Source organism: Nyctereutes procyonoides, unplaced genomic scaffold (genome assembly GCF_905146905.1).
Source record: "Nyctereutes procyonoides isolate TBG_1078 unplaced genomic scaffold, NYPRO_anot_genome, whole genome shotgun sequence".
Classification (NCBI taxonomy): domain Eukaryota; kingdom Metazoa; phylum Chordata; class Mammalia; order Carnivora; family Canidae; genus Nyctereutes; species Nyctereutes procyonoides.
This window is the reverse complement of record NW_026575146.1, coordinates 14,623,554-14,641,263: the sequence shown is the minus strand read 5'-3', so window position 1 is coordinate 14,641,263 and position 17,710 is coordinate 14,623,554. Positions and strand designations below refer to the sequence as shown.

At 39.9% G+C, this 17,710-nt stretch overlaps 1 protein-coding gene across 2 annotated transcripts; it reads left to right on the top strand.

Annotated features, from left to right (window-relative positions):
• Window positions 1-5,843: 5,843 nt before the first annotated feature.
• TAGAP (T cell activation RhoGTPase activating protein) lies at window positions 5,844-16,178 on the top strand. 2 transcript variants are annotated; one of them, XM_055309718.1, is made up of 10 exons: window positions 5,844-6,623; window positions 7,229-7,312; window positions 7,398-7,451; window positions 7,759-7,825; window positions 9,655-9,821; window positions 10,457-10,618; window positions 11,058-11,167; window positions 12,584-12,779; window positions 13,170-13,284; window positions 13,907-16,178. In XM_055309718.1, exons 2-10 carry the CDS (start codon window positions 7,286-7,288, stop codon window positions 15,178-15,180), a joined length of 2,172 nt encoding a protein of 723 aa, XP_055165693.1. In that variant the 5' UTR covers window positions 5,844-6,623; window positions 7,229-7,285; the 3' UTR covers window positions 15,181-16,178. The 2 variants fall into 2 exon arrangements, with proteins under 2 accessions (XP_055165693.1, XP_055165692.1); XM_055309717.1 differs by having other exon boundaries at window positions 5,844-7,312.
• Window positions 16,179-17,710: the final 1,532 nt, after the last annotated feature.

Sequence of the window (17,710 nt, the reverse complement as noted above, 5' to 3'; positions counted from 1 at the left end):
GGTCTTTTCATTTCAAAAAGAGATGCTTGTTTGTTTGCTTGGGGCAGGGGTTTAGGGGCTACAGGGCCTGAGTAAAGGAAGCTGAAAACTCTATCCCCCAGAATGGGATGGCACTTAAGACATGAGAGTTTTTGGAAGGTTGGCTCCCCTTTGATATAACCAGAAGCCTTCTGCTGGATAGAGAAGGGCTTACTCAGGAAGGACCACGCCCTTAGCACAGGATGACTTTGAGAACAATCATAAACAGACAACTTGGCAGGGATGCTGCAGAGATGAAAACATCAGAAGAGGGACAGGACATTAAACTAGTTGCTCACTTAAAACCTATTCAGCCCTGAGATTCAGTGTCAACAAATGTCCACAGCTAGTCCCATAATTCAGTCCCAGGATAAGAAAAGGAAAAAGAAGAGGAGGAGGAAGGCAACCTTGGTAGCTTAATGGTTTAGCGCCGCTTGCAGCCCAGGGCCTGATCCTGGAGACCCAGGATCGAGTCCCACGTCGGGCTCCCTGCATGGAGCCTGCTTCTCCCTCTGCCTGTGTCTCTGCCTCTTTCTCTCTCTGTGTCTCTATGAATAAATAAATAAAATCTTTAAAAAAAAAAGAGAGAGGAGGAGGAGAGAGGAAGAGAAAAATTAAACTAGATTACAGAAAATGTTACACCCAATATAATTTATAGCATTTGCATTTTAAACATTTCTTCTTTATAAAATGTCCAAAGTCACCACAATATCATTAACAGATAATATAAACTGTTATTCCTTTTTTCAAGAGTTGTTACTGAAATAAGCATGTTTATTTAGGTCTAATTCTTAGTCTATTTCATAATAAATTTAAATATATGATTCTCTACATAATAAAAAAAACAGTATGCCAATAACAATCAAATCTTAAAAATTCAAAAAGCTTTGGTGGGGGTACTTGGCTGGCTCAGCTGGTGGAGAACTTGACTCTTGATCTTGGGATCATGAGTTTTAAAAATGTTTTAAAAATGTTTGTTGGGGCCCATTGATGGTTAAAAGCTGAATAAAGATTTTTTTTAATACAAAAAATTTTGGGATTACATATCCAAGGAGAAATAGTACTTTTCTTATATCCAACTGACTTCCTCATTTTTCTCCACTGTCATATTTTGATGGCTGATTTTATAGTGAGGGACATTTGTATCATTAGAAGGACTCAGAGGAGCGATTGTGTGGCTCAGTCAGTTGAGCATCTGACTCTTAATTTTGGTTCTGGTCATGATCTCAGGGTCATGGTATCAAGCCCCCACCAGCCTTTGCACTCAGTGGGGAGTTGGCCTGAGATTCTCTCTCTCTCTCTCTCTCTCTCTCTCTCCCCCTCTTCCTTTGCCCCTCCACCTGTTTGTGCGTTCTCTTCTCTCTCTCTTAAATAAATAAATCTAAAAAAAAAAAAAGTATACAGAATCAAAGAAAAAGGTACCAACGCTTGGGGCTTTAGAAATGCTCTTCCATACTGGAACACCTGAGTGGCTCGGTTGGTTAAAATGGAAAATAGAGTAATTTCAGATTCCTCAAAAATGGCTGCATCCATGAGGAGAGGTAATGATGCACCACAAGTATCAGAAACTTTCTCATGGAGAGACTCCTAACTCTGGGAAACGAATAAGGGGTAGTGGAAGGGGAGGTGGGTGGGGGGATGGGGCGACTGGGAGACAGGCACTGAGGGAGGCACTTGACGGGATGAATACTGGGTGTTATACTATATGTTGGCAAATCAAACTCCAATAAAAAATATACAAAAAAAAAAAAGAAACTTTCTCATGTGCACAGATGTGATGTAGATCAGCAGTTCTCAAACTCTTTGGTTTCAGGAACCCTTCTCATAATCATTGACAAGTCTAAAGAAATTTAATTTATGCCAGCTATATTTACCAATATGCACCCTGGGAGAAATTAAAGCTGAGAAAATTTTAAAACAAAAGAAATGCAAGCTTGCATTCCCATTGTATCAGAATATCTCTCATCATGTAGCTTCTGGAAAACCCCACTGTATACTCTTGAGAGAATAGAGTCAAAAAGGCAAATATTATTATAAAATAGTTCTAATTTCATGGACCCTCTTGAAAGGGTCTCAAGCACCCCTGGGGCTCCCTGCATATACTCTGAGAATTGCTTGATACAGACCAAACCTGTGAGTTTTCGAGTCTCCTAAAGGCCCCACAGCTCGGGCTCATCAGGAAAAGAGGTAAAATGGCCTATGCCTATACCTTCCCCCTTTTTCTCCCACTAGATGCAAATAGTTAAAAAAAAGATTAAGATTTATTTATTTATTTATTTATTTATTTATTTATTTATTTGGGGAAGATGTCGGAGCAGAGAGAGGAAAAGAATCCCAGACTCCTCAATGAACACAGAGCCCAAGTGGAGCTTGTTCCAAGACCCTGAAATCATGACCAGAACCAAAATCAAGAGTTGGACACTTAACCAAGTCACCCAGACAACCCTTAAAAATTTTTTTTTAGATTTTATATATAAGGATTCTAGGTTCATCTTCTTTTGAATATATAATTGTATGGCAAAACAAAAACAGTTTTTAAACCACTAGTAGAACATACATTGTGGATTTTGATGGAGTCTTGTCTCACATTTAAATCTTTCATCCATTTTGAGTTTATCTTTGTGTATGGTGCAAGAGAGTGGTCTAGTTTCATTCTTCTGCATGTGGATGTCCAATTTTCCCAGCACCATTTATTGAAGAGACTGTCTTTCTTCCAGTGGATCGTCTTTCCTCCTTTGTCGAATATTAGTTGACCATAAAGTTCAGGGTCCATTTCTGGATTCTCTATTCTGTTCCATTGGTCTATGTGTCTGTTTTTGTGCCAGTACCACACTGTCTTGATGATCACAGCTTTGTAGTACAACCTGAAATCTGGCATTGTGATGCCCCCAGCTATGGTTTTCTTTTTTAAAATTCCCCTGGCTATTCGGGGTCTTTTCTGATTCCACACAAATCTTAAAATAATTTGTTCTAAGTCTCTGAAAAAAGTCCATGGTATTTTGATAGGGATTGCATTGAACGTGTAAATTGCCCTGGGTAGCATTGACATTTTCACAATATTAATTCTGCCAATCCATGAGCATGGAATATTTTTCCATCTCTTTGTGTCTTCCTCAATTTCTTTCAGAAGTGTTCTATAGTTTTTAGGGTATAGATCCTTTACCTCTTTGGTTAGGTTTATTCCTAGGTATCTTATGCTTTTGGGTGCAATTGTAAATGGGATTGACTCCTTAATTTCTCTTTCTTCAGTCTCATTGTTAGTGTATAGGAATGCCATTGATTTCTGGGCATTGATTTTGTATCCTGCCACGCTACCAAATTGCTGTATGAGTTCTAGCAATCTTGGGGTGGAGGCTTTTGGGTTTTCTATGTAGAGTATCATGTCATCGGCGAAGAGGGAGAGTTTGACTTCTTCTTTGCCAATTTGAATGCCTTTAATGTCTTTTTGTTGTCTGATTGCTGAGGCTAGGACTTCCAATACTATGTTGAATAGCAGTGGTGAGAGTGGACATCCCTGTCTGGTTCCTGATCTTAGGGGAAAGGCTCCCAGTGCTTCCCCATTGAGAATGATATTTGCTGTGGGCTTTTCGTAGATGGCTTTTAAGATATCGAGGAAAGTTCCATCAAAATCCTAGAGGAGAACACAGGCAACACCCTTTTTGAACTTGGCCACAGTAACTTCTTGCAAGATACATCCACGAAAACAAAAGAAACAAAAGCAAAAATGAACTATTGGGACTTCATCAAGATAAGAAGCTTTTGCACAGCAAAGGATACAGTCAACAAAACTCAAAGACAACCTACAGAATGGGAGAAGATATTTGCAAATAACATATCAGATAAAGGGCTAGTTTCCAAAATCTATAAAGAACTTATTAAACTCAACACCAAAGAAACAAACAATCCAATCATGAAATGGGCAAAAGACATGAAGAGAAATCTCACAGAGGAAGACATAGACATGGCCAACATGCACATGAGAAAATGCTCTGCATCACTTGCCATCAGGGAAATACAAATCAAAACCACAATGAGATACCACCTCACACCAGTGAGAATGGGGAAAATTAATAAGGCAGGAAACAACAAATGTTGGAGAGGATGCGGAGAAAAGGGAACCCTCTTACACTGTTGGTGGGAATGTGAACTGGTGCAGCCACTCTGGAAAACTGTGTGGAGGTTCCTCAAAGAATTAAAAATAGACCTGCCCTACGACCCAGCAATTGCACTGTTAGGGATTTACCCCGAAGATTCAGATGCAATGAAACGCCGGGGCACCTGCACCCCGATGTTTCTAGCAGCCATGTCCACAATAGCCAAACTGTGGAAGGAGCCTCGGTGCCCATCGAAAGATGAATGGATAAAGAAGATGTGGTTTATGTATACAATGGAATATTACTCAGCCATTAGAAACAACAAATACCCACCATTTGCTTCAACGTGGATGGAACTGGAGGGTATTATGCTGAGTGAAGTAAGTCAATCGGAGAAGGACAAACAGTGTATGTTCTCACTCATTTGGGGAATATGAATAATAGTGAAGGGGAATATAAGGGAAGGGAGAAGAAATGTGTGGGAGATATCAGAAAGGGACACAGAACATAAAGACTTCTAACTCTGGGAAATGAACTAGGGGTGGTGGAAGGGGAGGAGGGTGGGGGGTGGGGGTGAATGGGTGACGGGCACGGAGGGGGACACCTGACGGGATGAGCACTGGGTGTTATTCTGTATGTTGGTAAATTGAACACCAATAAAAATTAATTTATAAAAAAAAAAAGAACATACATTGTGGGGTACAGTGCTTAAGTAGAAGAAAAAAACTATGGTCTTCATTTGAAATATTGAGATTAAGGATCAATGCATTAGTTGTCAGAGCAGTACATACATTAAGTTTCTTAGAAAAAAACCAAAAAGTATGCCAAATGAAAAAAAAGTTCATGAAATACGTGTTAGCACAAAGAATGACTATATGTAAATGTATTTATTCAGAAACTATTTACTGAGTATCTACTACATGCCTTCTCTAGGCTAGGTTCAGCATATATGCCCTTTTTGATAATAAAAAAAAGTCAATGAGTCATTTTGAAGGTTTGTAAAGGCAGGAGGGAGGATGAAAGGCAGTAATGTGCACAGACTCTGCAGGAGCACTGTTGTAAACTCGGCTCTGTGGCAGTTTTCGGAGAGGGAGCCTCCAGCTGGAAGCCTGAATGCCACTCACCGAAATTGAGGGGACAAATTTTAACAGTTCTGTGCTTCAGTTTCCCGAGGAATGCCTAATTATGACTCTCTTTTGGTATAAAGAATACAGCTATCAATATGGAAAAAGTCTTGGAATTAAAGCCTTCTGATGATGAATTAAGACAAGGTAGTTTTAATTTTTTGTTGAAGAAAACATACATACAGAAATGTGAACATAAGATTATCAGTGTCCAGATCAAGAGTTAGATCACTACAAAACCTTCTCTGGCCCCCAGTGGTTACTACCCACCCCAGGGGATGCTGCTATCTATCATGGCACAGATTGGCTCCTATCAGCTTAGATGACTGCATGCAAGATATACTTTCTTGTGTCTGGCTTCTTCAGCGCAACATTACATTGTGAGACCCAACCACACTGTTGGATATAGCTAAAGACTATGCATTCTCAGGGCTATGGAACACTTCACTGTGTGAACATGTCACAATGGGTGTCACATTCTGCTCCTGAGGTTTTTGAGTCATTTTATATATAGCCTTTTAGATACAGAAAAGACCAAAGATTTTCTCATATCCAGAAGGATCCACATATGAAATTCACCATTTCCTTTCTACCTGAAATTGGTCTGATCAAAGGAATTTTTGGTCTTCCTTCCGTGTCAGGATTAGAGATGGTCTAACCACAAATTAAGTATTAACAATTTTGACTAAGAGTTAGGGAAAGGAGAAGGGGGTGGTTAATATGTTGGCAGTTGGCTTTAGTGGATTCTTCCTAATTTCAAAGGAAAGTGATGGGGACATTTCTCAAATAAGGCAGCATGTCTGGGCTTCTTATAGGAACAGCATCCCGCACCCAGAGGGTGCCAGTCAATGTCTGGTGACTGATGAACAGAGTAGATGGTGGGTGGAAAGGGAGACAGCACCCAAACAGGATACAAAACAAGCACACCTGAAATCACCACTTTACAAAATAAAATTATGTTTATTACAGAATAACACAATTTCTTATTCATACATCCCACCTGTGACATTAATCAGAGCCTTCACCTATGGGCCATATGTCATCTTTTCCACCCTTAGTAGTTTATAGATTTTTTTTTTTTTTTTACTTTGAAGTGTTAGAAAAAGAAAAAGAACCAGAGCTGCCCTAAAAGGAATGAGGAAGTGAGAGCTCCCCAGTGTCTGGCTGGCTATGTCTGGGTGACAACCCATGATGTTCTTTCCGGTCTCAGTAATATTCTGAATTTCCACCTGCCCGCCCCCTCTCGTTTATAATGCAGAACACGTGAAGTTAGAGCAGTTCAGTCTTCCTCTACCGGTGGATTAGTAGGAGCAGAGTGTTTCACTGTTTCTCCCATTTTGCACGGTTCCCCGGAGATAAGAGAACGCTGGCTGGAGGCTCCCCGAGGGTAAGTACCATAAAATAACACAACTGGGAAATTAGCTAGCTAGCAAATCACTGGTCTTTGAGAGCACCTCCAAGAGAAAACAGCTGTACCCCTAAACATGCAGCAAATAAGGTTATAAAGACTCTGAGCCCCAAAAGCTCTCCTTCAGTGTGAAGCCTGCACTCTTTCGGTAAAGGAATTCTGTCAATGTTAACTTTGTTTTATGTTTACTGCAAGTAGCACCCTGAGTATAAGTTTTTTTTTCCTCTGGGGGTAAGAGGAGCTAATCCTTGCAGAGCACATAATACAGTACCTGACACATAGTAAGCTTCCCCCCCTCCCCAATCCCGAAAACATTAGTTACCGTGTGATTGTTAGATTATCTCTTGATGGGACGGCACTAGATGAATAACAAAGTTCGGCATGGTGAAGATATTAGGTTTAAATAATTTAGAAATAAGTGTGTTCAGGTGCTGTTCTTAATAGCCGAAGACATCTGGTAACATATCACAGACTTTAAGTGAAAATTTTTCTAATAGTTTCAGACTTTGTGTTTTGGCACTGAAATTCGCCAATTTATCATGTGTCTCCCTCCTCCTCCCTCTCTCCCATACGACTTCTTGCAGGCAGAGCCAAGGCCCCATGGGAGCAAAATTCATCCCTGGACAGTCAGCTCAACTCTAATGAAGTTGATAAGCAGCTGCAATGTTGTACGTACCCCTCTTATATAACATAATTCAGTTTCCAGGGTAAGAGTCAAACGATCTTTACCTAATTTAATTTTTTCTCTTTCAGTCAAAAACACTAAATGCCAATAATATGGAGACACTGATTGAATGTCAGTCAGAGGTGAGAGCAATTTTAAAAACTTTTCATCTGCACTATAAGAACATGGAAAACTTTGTTTTCATGGAATATTTTCAATTATGTAATTATCAGAGTAGAAAATTAACATCCTAAGTGTAGCTCGTTAAAAACATTATTTGGGACCTTATATGATGATAATCAAGACTTTATTATTGATTCTAGAAGCTAGAAAAAAAATCATTGGATTTGACTAATTTTTAATATGAGTAAAATGTTCTAAGTGTATTTTGTGAGTTAAGACTGGGTAGATCTCTTCAAACGTTTTTAACTAAAATAAATATTTTTTTAGGGTGATATCAAGGAACATCCTCTGTTGGCATCATGTGAGAGTGAAGATAACATTTGCCAGCTAATTGGTGAGTTTTGAAAACATACTGGTCTTTTATGTAAATGGTAACAGCAAATGTTCTTGGTTTACAAAACCACAGTACTTTACTCTACTAGGAATTCTTTTTTTTAAGTGTTCTTTTAAAGACCGCAGAACATTAACACTTAAATGGCAGGCAGACTCTAGCTCTGTGGGCACCAGGTCTCTCTGACAGAACAGATCCTCTCTACAGCCAACCCTCCAGTTCTCTGAGGAGTTTTTGGTGGGGTCAGATCTCTGAGCCACTTCTGTTTTGTCCATTAAAGCAAGCATACATATGAAAAAGAGTTCCTTCTCCCTTTCTTTCTTCTCTCTCATGAAGAATGAATGTAGGAACCCATGAGGCAATTGTTCCTAATCTCAAATTCCCAAGAATCCTACTGTTCACTCTTCACTGTTTCCATAATGTATGTCTTATTACATAACCGCGACCCAGGTCTCCCAAACTTTAAGGACAAGCCACGTCTCTCTGCATCCTCTTCCACTTGCTAGGGTAGAAACACACAGCAATGCACTTAAAAAATACAGCTTTGGGGGATCCCTGGGTGGCTCAGCGGTTTAGCGCCTGCCACTGGCCCAGGGTGTGATCCTAGAGTCCCGGGATCAAGTCCCACATCAGGCTCCCTACATGGAACTTGCTTCTCCCTCTGCCTGTGTCTCTGCCTCTCTCTCTCTGTGTCTCTCATGAATAAATAAATTCTTAAAAAAAAAAGAATAAAGAAAATACAGCTTTGATATTTAGGGGGAAATAAGGCAAATAAAGGGAGAATAAAAAAAATAAGGACACGTGAGATGCGATGCCCCTTGCACACACTTGTTCAGGGTTTTGCAAAGATAGAACCTCTTGCTCATGTTTTACTGATAATTCCCAACTGCCTGGTCTCGCTGCAAGCCTTCACACAGGAATTTGTGTCAGCCTTGTCCTCCAGCAGCCACAGGGGAAATCCTGCAGGGGGCTGCAGACTGACCGGTGTAGCTCTCTCTAGTGGCTGCTTGATGCTAGTGCGGCTGCAAAGGCGTACTGGTTGGCCCCGCTAAGGACCTCACCAGGATGATCCTGAGCAAGATTCTATTCTCTTCTGTGGCTCAATAATATTCTGCTGTGTTTATAGACATCTTTATTCATTCATCTACCGATGGACTCTTCTATTGCTTCCAAATCTTGGCTATTGTAAATAATGCTGCAATAATCATAGTTGTGCATATAATTTTTTGAATTGTTTTCCTTTTTCTTTGGCTAAAACCTAGCAGTAAAATTACTGGGTCATATAATATTTCTATTTTTATTTTTTGAGGAAACCCCATACTGTTTCCTATCATCACTGAAACTAATGTAACATTCTATGTCAACCATACTTCAGTTTAAAAAAAAAAAAGATCTTGAGCAAGTTACTTCCTCTCCTTTTAAGTTTTGCTTTCTCCATCAGTCAAAGGAGAAAATTAAAATAATCTATTTTGCATCAGAAATACCTACCACAGTTATTAAGGTCAGTATATTGAGATGGTTGTTTGTGATCGGCTCAGCTAGGTTTTGCTGATTTTCTGCAAACAGCCACTAAAGAGTAAAAACAGGAAAGGTGGAGACTTTGAGGAACCTTGGTGTTGATATTTAGGGGCTGGTTGCTCCGGTAACCATGAACCATATTTTTGGGTTCATTTTTGTAGATTAAAATTCACACACTTTGCTTTCTGTTTTTTAAAATTATCTGTCCCCCACCCCCATGGCATACCATGTGGGTGATACTATCCATTGTCATATATGGATCTTTATTAATAAGTTAATCTAATTTTTCTCTTGCCTTATTTTCTTGGCTGCAGAAATTAAGAAGAGAAAGAAGGTGTTGTCTTGGCCATTTCTCATGAGAAGGCTTTCTACTGTGTCAGATTTTCCCGGGGCTTCAGAACCAGAATTGAAAGTGCCACTATTTGATCAGCCCTTGTCAATCATCTGTGGTGAGGACGACACACTCCCCAGACCCATTCAGGTAGGTGTGCGTGTACTCCAAAACCTTCTTCAGGTTTTTGTCAGATGTGAAAAATCCCTGGGAGCTCTAAATATCATTCTCATGCTAAACTCGCTGGGGCCAATCCAGTTTTTTTCCACTTTTGGAAATGGTGTTTCCATATATGAGTGCAGTCAGGAGACTACCTGGCTGCTGACAGTCTAGAAATTAATTATGCTTGCCCTCCATCCCTCCATCCTCCTGATTTCATGGAGTTAAGAGTGCTAAAAATGTGTAGCTTCTGAAAAGTCATGATCAGAAATCCAGTGTTTATATGGAATGGCTTGAAAGGAGAGAGGCCTGAAATAATTTTAGAATGTACAAAATTAGAACTTTCCCAAGTTACCTCCTCTTAGAAAAACAGGAGAGTTGAGGGAAACAGTTGATAGAAATGGGGCTATAAAAAATGGCATTCATGATCTCTTGTTAAGACCATGTTGGTATCATGGAGAACTAACTTTTATGGAGAGGATGCTCTATGATGGATGAAGTTTGCCACTATTTCTATGCACCGTTTTAATACCTAAGCATAGATTTTTCATGTAGTAGTAGCAGCACATGGTTTCCTATTCAAAGTAAGGGTAACCTTTTCCTATTCCTACCTCTCTTTCCAACAGGATATTCTCACTATTCTGTGCCTTAAAGGACCTTCCACCGAAGGGATATTCAGGAAAGCAGCCAATGAGAAAGCCCGCAAAGAGCTAAAGGAAGATCTCAACTCGGGAGGCATGGTAGATCTGAAAAGTCTCCCCGTGCACCTCCTGGCTGCAATCTTTAAGGTGAGTTCATAGCATTGCTACCAAATAATCTCCAGTGATGTTAAGTCTCAGAAAATAAGAAATGGCTCTTCTCCCAACAAATCAAAGTAAACTGACCTTGGAATTTAAGTTTTTTTAGTTAAGCCTTTTATCTTCTTATATAAACACTTCTGTGTCTCTGATCTCAGATTCCAACAGAAAATGATACATTAAATTCTGATGAGGAAATGCCAAGTCCATGCTTATTAAGCTGGTAGCATCTCAGATGATGGCCTTACTCTGTCCATTGTTAGCAAGTTGCTGAGATTTCCCTAGATCAATCAAATGCAGGAAGGAAGGGGGTGCAGCCTATGGTAGGATGATCAGAGGGCCCCTGAGCTGGATCAGACAAGGGGAAGACAAAGATGCCAGCACATTATATAATGTAACCAGGCCAAACCATTCACTTTTCATCCTCCAGGACTTCCTCAGAAGTATCCCACTGAAGCTACTTTCATGTGACCTGTTTGAAGAATGGATGGACGCCCTGGAGAAGCAGAATGAAGAGGACAGAATTGAGGCCCTGAAACAGTAAGTGGCCAGAGTCGTTGCCAGGGCCCAGGCCCCCGTGGTTTCCATCTTTTGATCTTCACACAATTCCCTGAGTGTTTCAGGAAAATTGAAGTGTCTAGGGAATCAGAGTGGAATTGTTTATCTACTCCCAGAATAAAAATCATGAAGTACCCTGGACATTCCTTTTAAAGTAGTTTTAGCCAAATGAAAGGAAACACTTTTTCAGAGTAGAAAGTAAATTTCAATAGTCACAAATTCCAAGAGGTGAAGGAGTATAAAAACATAAGTAGTTCAAGAAGATATGAGACAAAAACCATAGATGAAAGCCTCAAAACAGGCTAAATTGCCAAGTGTAGGAATTTGAGGTTAACCTAATAGATGTGTGTTCTGCAAGGCAAAAACTCCCTCATAAAACACCCCTTAAAGCACCGTGGAACAATCTGGAAAGGATGGTTTTCATCATAAAATTCCACAGCATATTTCATGTCTTAAAATTAATCAAAATGAAAAAAAAATTAATCAAAATGAAAACTATATAAAAACAAATTCCAAAGACAACAAAAACCAATTACATTTGTAAATGACCTGCAACCTTTCAGCAACTAGACAATCTCAAACACCTGACTTCAACATATCAGCATTTTTGCTGGATGCAAATCTATTAGGATTGTTCTACATGGCTAAATACTTACAATGAACAGGTTATTGAATTAAGGCATTAGAGTATCTGTCCCAAATTGAAAATCCTAAGATTACTGCAAGTTTCTTCTTAAAGACATAAAGTTCTTTCATAATACCAACTTCTTATGAGAAGTGAAAACGGCCACTACATTAGATCACCATTGCATATTTTGAAAAAGTGAGGCTTCACACATCTCTTTTTTTTTTATCATTAGTACCAATGTTCCTGATCAAGTGCTGACTTGACCATATTTATGAACATGCCCCTAGAAACTGATTTCTTCTCCATAAAGATTTCACAGAATGGTATAAAAATGGGTCATTTTTGTGGGATGATCACAGATCAAGAAAGGCAAATGATTGTGCTCCCAAAATATCAGTCTTGCAATTTTAGAAAGACATTCTGTGTGCCTACACGAGTTACTCTACAAAACAGTTTTCAAAATGCATTCCACAAAGGAGTTTGTTACAGAAGTTAAGGATTCCTAATTTAAGATCTATACAAACAACAGGCCCTGTATTGTTGTCCTAATTATAAAGACCAGTGTCTTAGGTCTTTAAGATCTCATGGTTAACCAATTTCATTCCACATCAATTGCCACTGGAAGTGTCTGAATGAACGTTTCACCATCTTACCAATAAGAATGTACCTTCCTCATTTTGAAGGCAGTCTGCGTTAGGCAGAAATTTTCAACTTGCTCCACTAAAACCATTAACCTCCTCTAAAATCAGCTTCCCTGAACCTCATTCCAGGGTTGCAGAGAAGCTCCCACGGCCCAACCTCCTGCTGCTCAAGCACTTAATCTCCGTGCTCTATCTGATCAGCAAAAACTCCGAGATCAATAAGATGGATGCCAGCAATCTAGCTATCTGCATTGGACCCAACATGCTGACCCGAGAGAATGACCAACACCTGTCTTTCGAAGTCCAGAAAGACTTGAACAACAAGGTTTGTTCCAGTCTACTTCTGAGAAATTCCCAATTTATAGAAAAGCCCTTTGGTTGGGTTGGGTTTTGTTGTGTTTTTGTTTTTGTTTTTGTTTTCATTTATGCATTGCACTCTGTCAGTAGTTTGGGAAACTGCTTATTTACATGAAAATTTTAGTTACTTTAGAGGTCTTTTTTTTTTTTTAGTTCTCTAAAAATGCATGTCTCAAAAATAACTTTAATATATAGGACTTTTACCCATTTTCTGTATACCGTTTCCAAACACATAAAGATCTCTCGTTTGGCACATCCCTAACAGCAGACCCTCATTATATACCCATTCTCTTCCCTCTTCCTTTAAAGAAAACTCAAAATGCCTTTAGGCTGATGACTTGCTTATTCTTCTTCACAGGTTAAGTCACTGGTGGAGTTCCTTATTGATAACTGCTTGGAAATATTTGGGGAGAACATTCCCACACACCCCAGTACTGCTTCTGATGACTCTCTGGAACACACCGACAGTTCAGGTACAAACTGTGCTCTCGATTAATTATGATCATGGGGGGAAGTTCATGCCAGTCTGCCAGTCCATGCCAGTAATATAAAGTATCTCTGGTTTTTGAAGCAGAAGTCACCTGCACAAGTCACCAAACCTAATCCACAGGACACCATTAACATGGAAACTTGCTCTCAAATTTTCCCACAGTCTCCTCATTCTGCTGACACTCATTCAGCTTCCTTCTGAATCAGGAAGAACTGCCAATTTCACTAAGTTAGCTTTAGTTAGAGGGTTGTTTCCACACAGTGGGATATGGGTCCATTATAACGGAATGGATCCAACAAAAGAGCCATCCGAAAGATTAATTTTTAAATTTAAGATCAATATATGTTTAGTGAAACATTGTTCTCTTTTCTCGTTCTCATTCTCTCACTCATGTTTCCTTTTCCTACTTCTCTTCCACACCTTCTCTCAAACTAAGAAAGAAACAAAATTTTAATGTGACAAATTTCTTTCACATCAAGTCCCAGAGTAGCTTCACCAGAGTCCCTAGCACTATACTTGATACAAGTGGGGTGAATTGTACTATATATAGTTTATTTTTCAAAGAAACTGAATTAGAAACTCAACTATCCCTTCACTTCCTCTAGACCTGTCAATGCTGCAGAATGACTCAGCCTATGACAGCAATGATCCTGACGTGGAATCCAGCGGTGCCACCGGCTCCCCAAACAGGAGGCCCCAGGTGCCCTTGGAGACAGCTGCCAGCTGGGAGTCCAGAGGCCCACAGCTTGCTTGGGAGTTGAGCCCGGAGCCCATTGTCAGCACCATAGCCGGGCTGAAAAACTCCCTCAGTGAACCAGACAGGAGCTACTCAGAGCCCAGCATGTCTTCCTCACAAGAGAGCCTGGAGAGCCAGAAAACACACCAAAAACTAACACGGAGTGAGGATGACTTCACCATGGCTCAAGCAGGGGCTCATTTGGAAAGTGAGGAGGCTGAAGACCCATTTCCAGAGGAGGTGTTTCCTGCAGTTGAAGGCAAAATCCAAAGGCCACAGGACCTGAAGGTGAAGAACTCAACTCAGGGTTTGGTGTCACTATGGGGTCTAATGCCCAAAGCCACCTCCAGTGGCTCTCTGGATGCTTCCTCTGACAGCTCACCCATGGCTTCTCCTTCCAGTCCTAAAAGAAATTTCTTCGCAAGACATCAGTCTTTCACAAAGACAGAGAAAAGTAAGCCCAACAGAGAAATCAAAAAACACTCCATGTCATTCTCCTTTGCCTCTCACAAAAGAGTGCTTACCAAAACCCCTAGTGGCGTGTCTGTGAAATCCAAAGGCTTTACCAGAGACCAAGTAAAGAAAGGTTTTAAAAAAGAAAGCCAGCTTGCTGGGCGAATCATTCAGGAAAACTTGTCTGAAATCCAGGGCCAAACTGCTCTAGACTTTAGCTCCAGATCCTATGCCCTCTCAGTCGAGGATGTGTTCCAGCAAGTGGATCAGAGAAGCCCTGGAAGTCCGCCATCTTATGAAGAGGCCATTAGGTGCCAGGCATTGGACCTCTCGGCCTGTGGGGGCCAAACAGTTGGCAGCATGAGGGCTAGAATGCTCAGCCAGGACACTGAACTACCACCTCTCCTACCTTTTCGTCATGGAGGGAATTCAAGAAATATAGGCAGTGAAGAGCCACTTGATGGGCACAGACTATCTCCCAGGACTGAGAGTTGGGAACAGAGCAGGACTGTCCATGCTTCTGCAGAAACAATAGGACAAGTGACTGTTACAAGGAGACCAGAGCTGTACCGCCTAAGAACTCTATCTGAATCAAAACAGAAGAGTAGGCTGGACCACCTAGTGCAGCAATGTAGTCAGCCGGTCTTTGAGGCTGACCAACTCCAGTATGCTAAAGAATCCTACATTTAGGAAAGCAGACTAGACACCATGACATGGCTTGTGGTATCTCTGTAAATGTAGGACTGTATAAAGAACTGCTTTAGAATTTGTTTTCTAAAAAGTCATGAATAAGCTCCTTTCACGAAGTTGTGTAGAGCCCTCCTCAAGGGGGCCAGCTGCACAAGGGCACTCAGGCAGTGTCTGTGCCTGCTTAAATTTGTGCAACATGTAGCAAGTGTATAAAATGTACTAGAGGCAAGGTATCAGGTGCAAAGATGTCTACATGAGTATGTGTATATTTGTTTGTGAACTTGTGGTCAACAGCATTGCTGTTCTCTGCCTCCTGGGCACTTTTCTATGGTTAGTGTTCAAAAATAATTTTTCTTCTACTTTTATGTTGCCTCAAATCTCATGCCATTTTTCATATTTTCCACAAACCCCATTTAGAGGAAAATGTTTAAATCTCTGTTAGAACTTTATGTTCATAAGCAGCTTTGTGATAACTACTTACCATGGTAAGAAAAAGGAGCAGACTGCAATGAATAGACTTCAGTGTTTGGAGTTTGTAGCATTACAGACTCCAGTAATTGAAAAGGCCACCGTTAAAATTTATGAAAAATACTTAAACAAATATGTCCTTTCAACCATCTCATTTTCAATTTGGATAGATTAGCAAAAATGCATTACATCAATATTAACTGATTTATAGCACTTTGAGTTTCTTCGTGGCTCAGTATGTCTTCTCCAACAGTGTAGAGGAAATTATTTATATGCATTGGGGATCATATATAGAATTTCAATGTAATCTCACTACAATAAATTGCCTTCCTTGTTTCAAAGTAAAAAATGTTCATTCTTTACTGATATGTTGCCTTTTCTCCCTTGATTAATAGAAACCCAAGAAAAGCACTCATACATTGCTTCATTCATGATCCCAGGGTCCTGGGACTGAGTCCCACATCAAGCTTCATGCTCAGTGGGACTTCTCCCGCTCCCTCTGCCCATCCCCCCCACTCATGCACGCGTGCATGCTCTCTTTCTCTCTCAAACAAATAAAACCTTTAAAAATGGTTAAAAAAAATAGTATGCAAAGACAGGATAATATAGCCAATATTTCTTGTTTCTTTATGAATTAAACTCTTCAGTACCTTTACAAACCTAATTTTTATGATGTTCAGGTTGCTTATTCATAAACACAATGGTAAAATATTTGTCATATATTTGAACTTTAATGTTCAATGACTAAGATATTTAACTAGGACCTTAGAGATACTAGACTTCTATTTTCCTTATTTTATCAACTTCTTTCATAAAACACTGTGTTTTTTATTTGTTCAAGAAATATTTTTGCATTGGTCAACCACTGGATGGCAAAAGCCTATTGTTCTTTTCAAAAGAGATTTATTGGTAATGTGGTACAAAGTTAAAATATAACCCAGATTCTTCAAGGCAGCATGCTCAGACCTCATGTCATTAGAAAGTTTATTAAGCACACCAAAAGTGTGCAAATTTCAAGGGGTAGACACTCCCCTCTGACCACTAACTTCAAAAAAAGCAATCCTTTTCCAGAGTTGGACACAAAATAGTAATTGTTACAATTTTTAGCATCTACCGTGTGCCAACCACTGTTCTAAGTATTTCAGGACTAAAATAAGCATAGCGACTTCCTATTGAGAGTCAGAATTCTCATCAATAAATAACTAAGACTTAGAAGCCTCCAATCTATTCTACTTTACCACTGACCTGACCTCTGTGGGACCCAACTCAGATCATGATAACCTGTCCTAGATTTCCTTATTTTAAGGAAGTCTGAAAGTCTTCGACCTATTGCATATAAGTAGTTGCTGGCAAACATTTATGAGCTTCTTGCAGTCAAGCAAATGTCATTAATGTTGCTGTATTTGAATAGCGGAAGAAAAGTTATGGTGACTATTTCAAATATTGCTGAGTGGTCTTCCCACATCTCTCCATGGAGTCCATTGGCTTTTAGGATTGCCCTGGTTGCCAAGCCCATCAGTTGGCTAGGACTACCATAACAAAATATCACAAACAAGTAACTTAATCTATAGAAATGTATTGTCTCACAGTTCTGGAGGCTAGAACTGAAATCAAGGTATTAACAAGTTGGTTCTTTATGAGGGCTGCAAGGGAAGCATCTGTTCCAGGCTTCTGTCCTTGCTCATACACAGGCATCACTCTGGGTCTCTACATTGTCTTCCCTCTATGTATATCCATCCCTAAAATTCCCTTTCTTGAGGGACACCACCAGTTATATTGGATGAGGGCTCTAATGATCCATTTTACCTCCCTATAGTCACATTCTGAGATACTATGAGTTAGGACTACAACAAGTGAATGGGGGCTGGGGAAGGACACAATTCAACCCTTACACCAAGTTTCACAGAATAGTACTTCATGAGACCTTCATAATGCCAACATTTTTTTTTGTGGGATGCCAACAATTTATAATACTTCACCATAACCAGAGGGCCCAAGCTTATGGTAAGATTTGGATATTAAAATGATGCTCTAGTGAAGGACCCAGGAACACCAGAGTTCT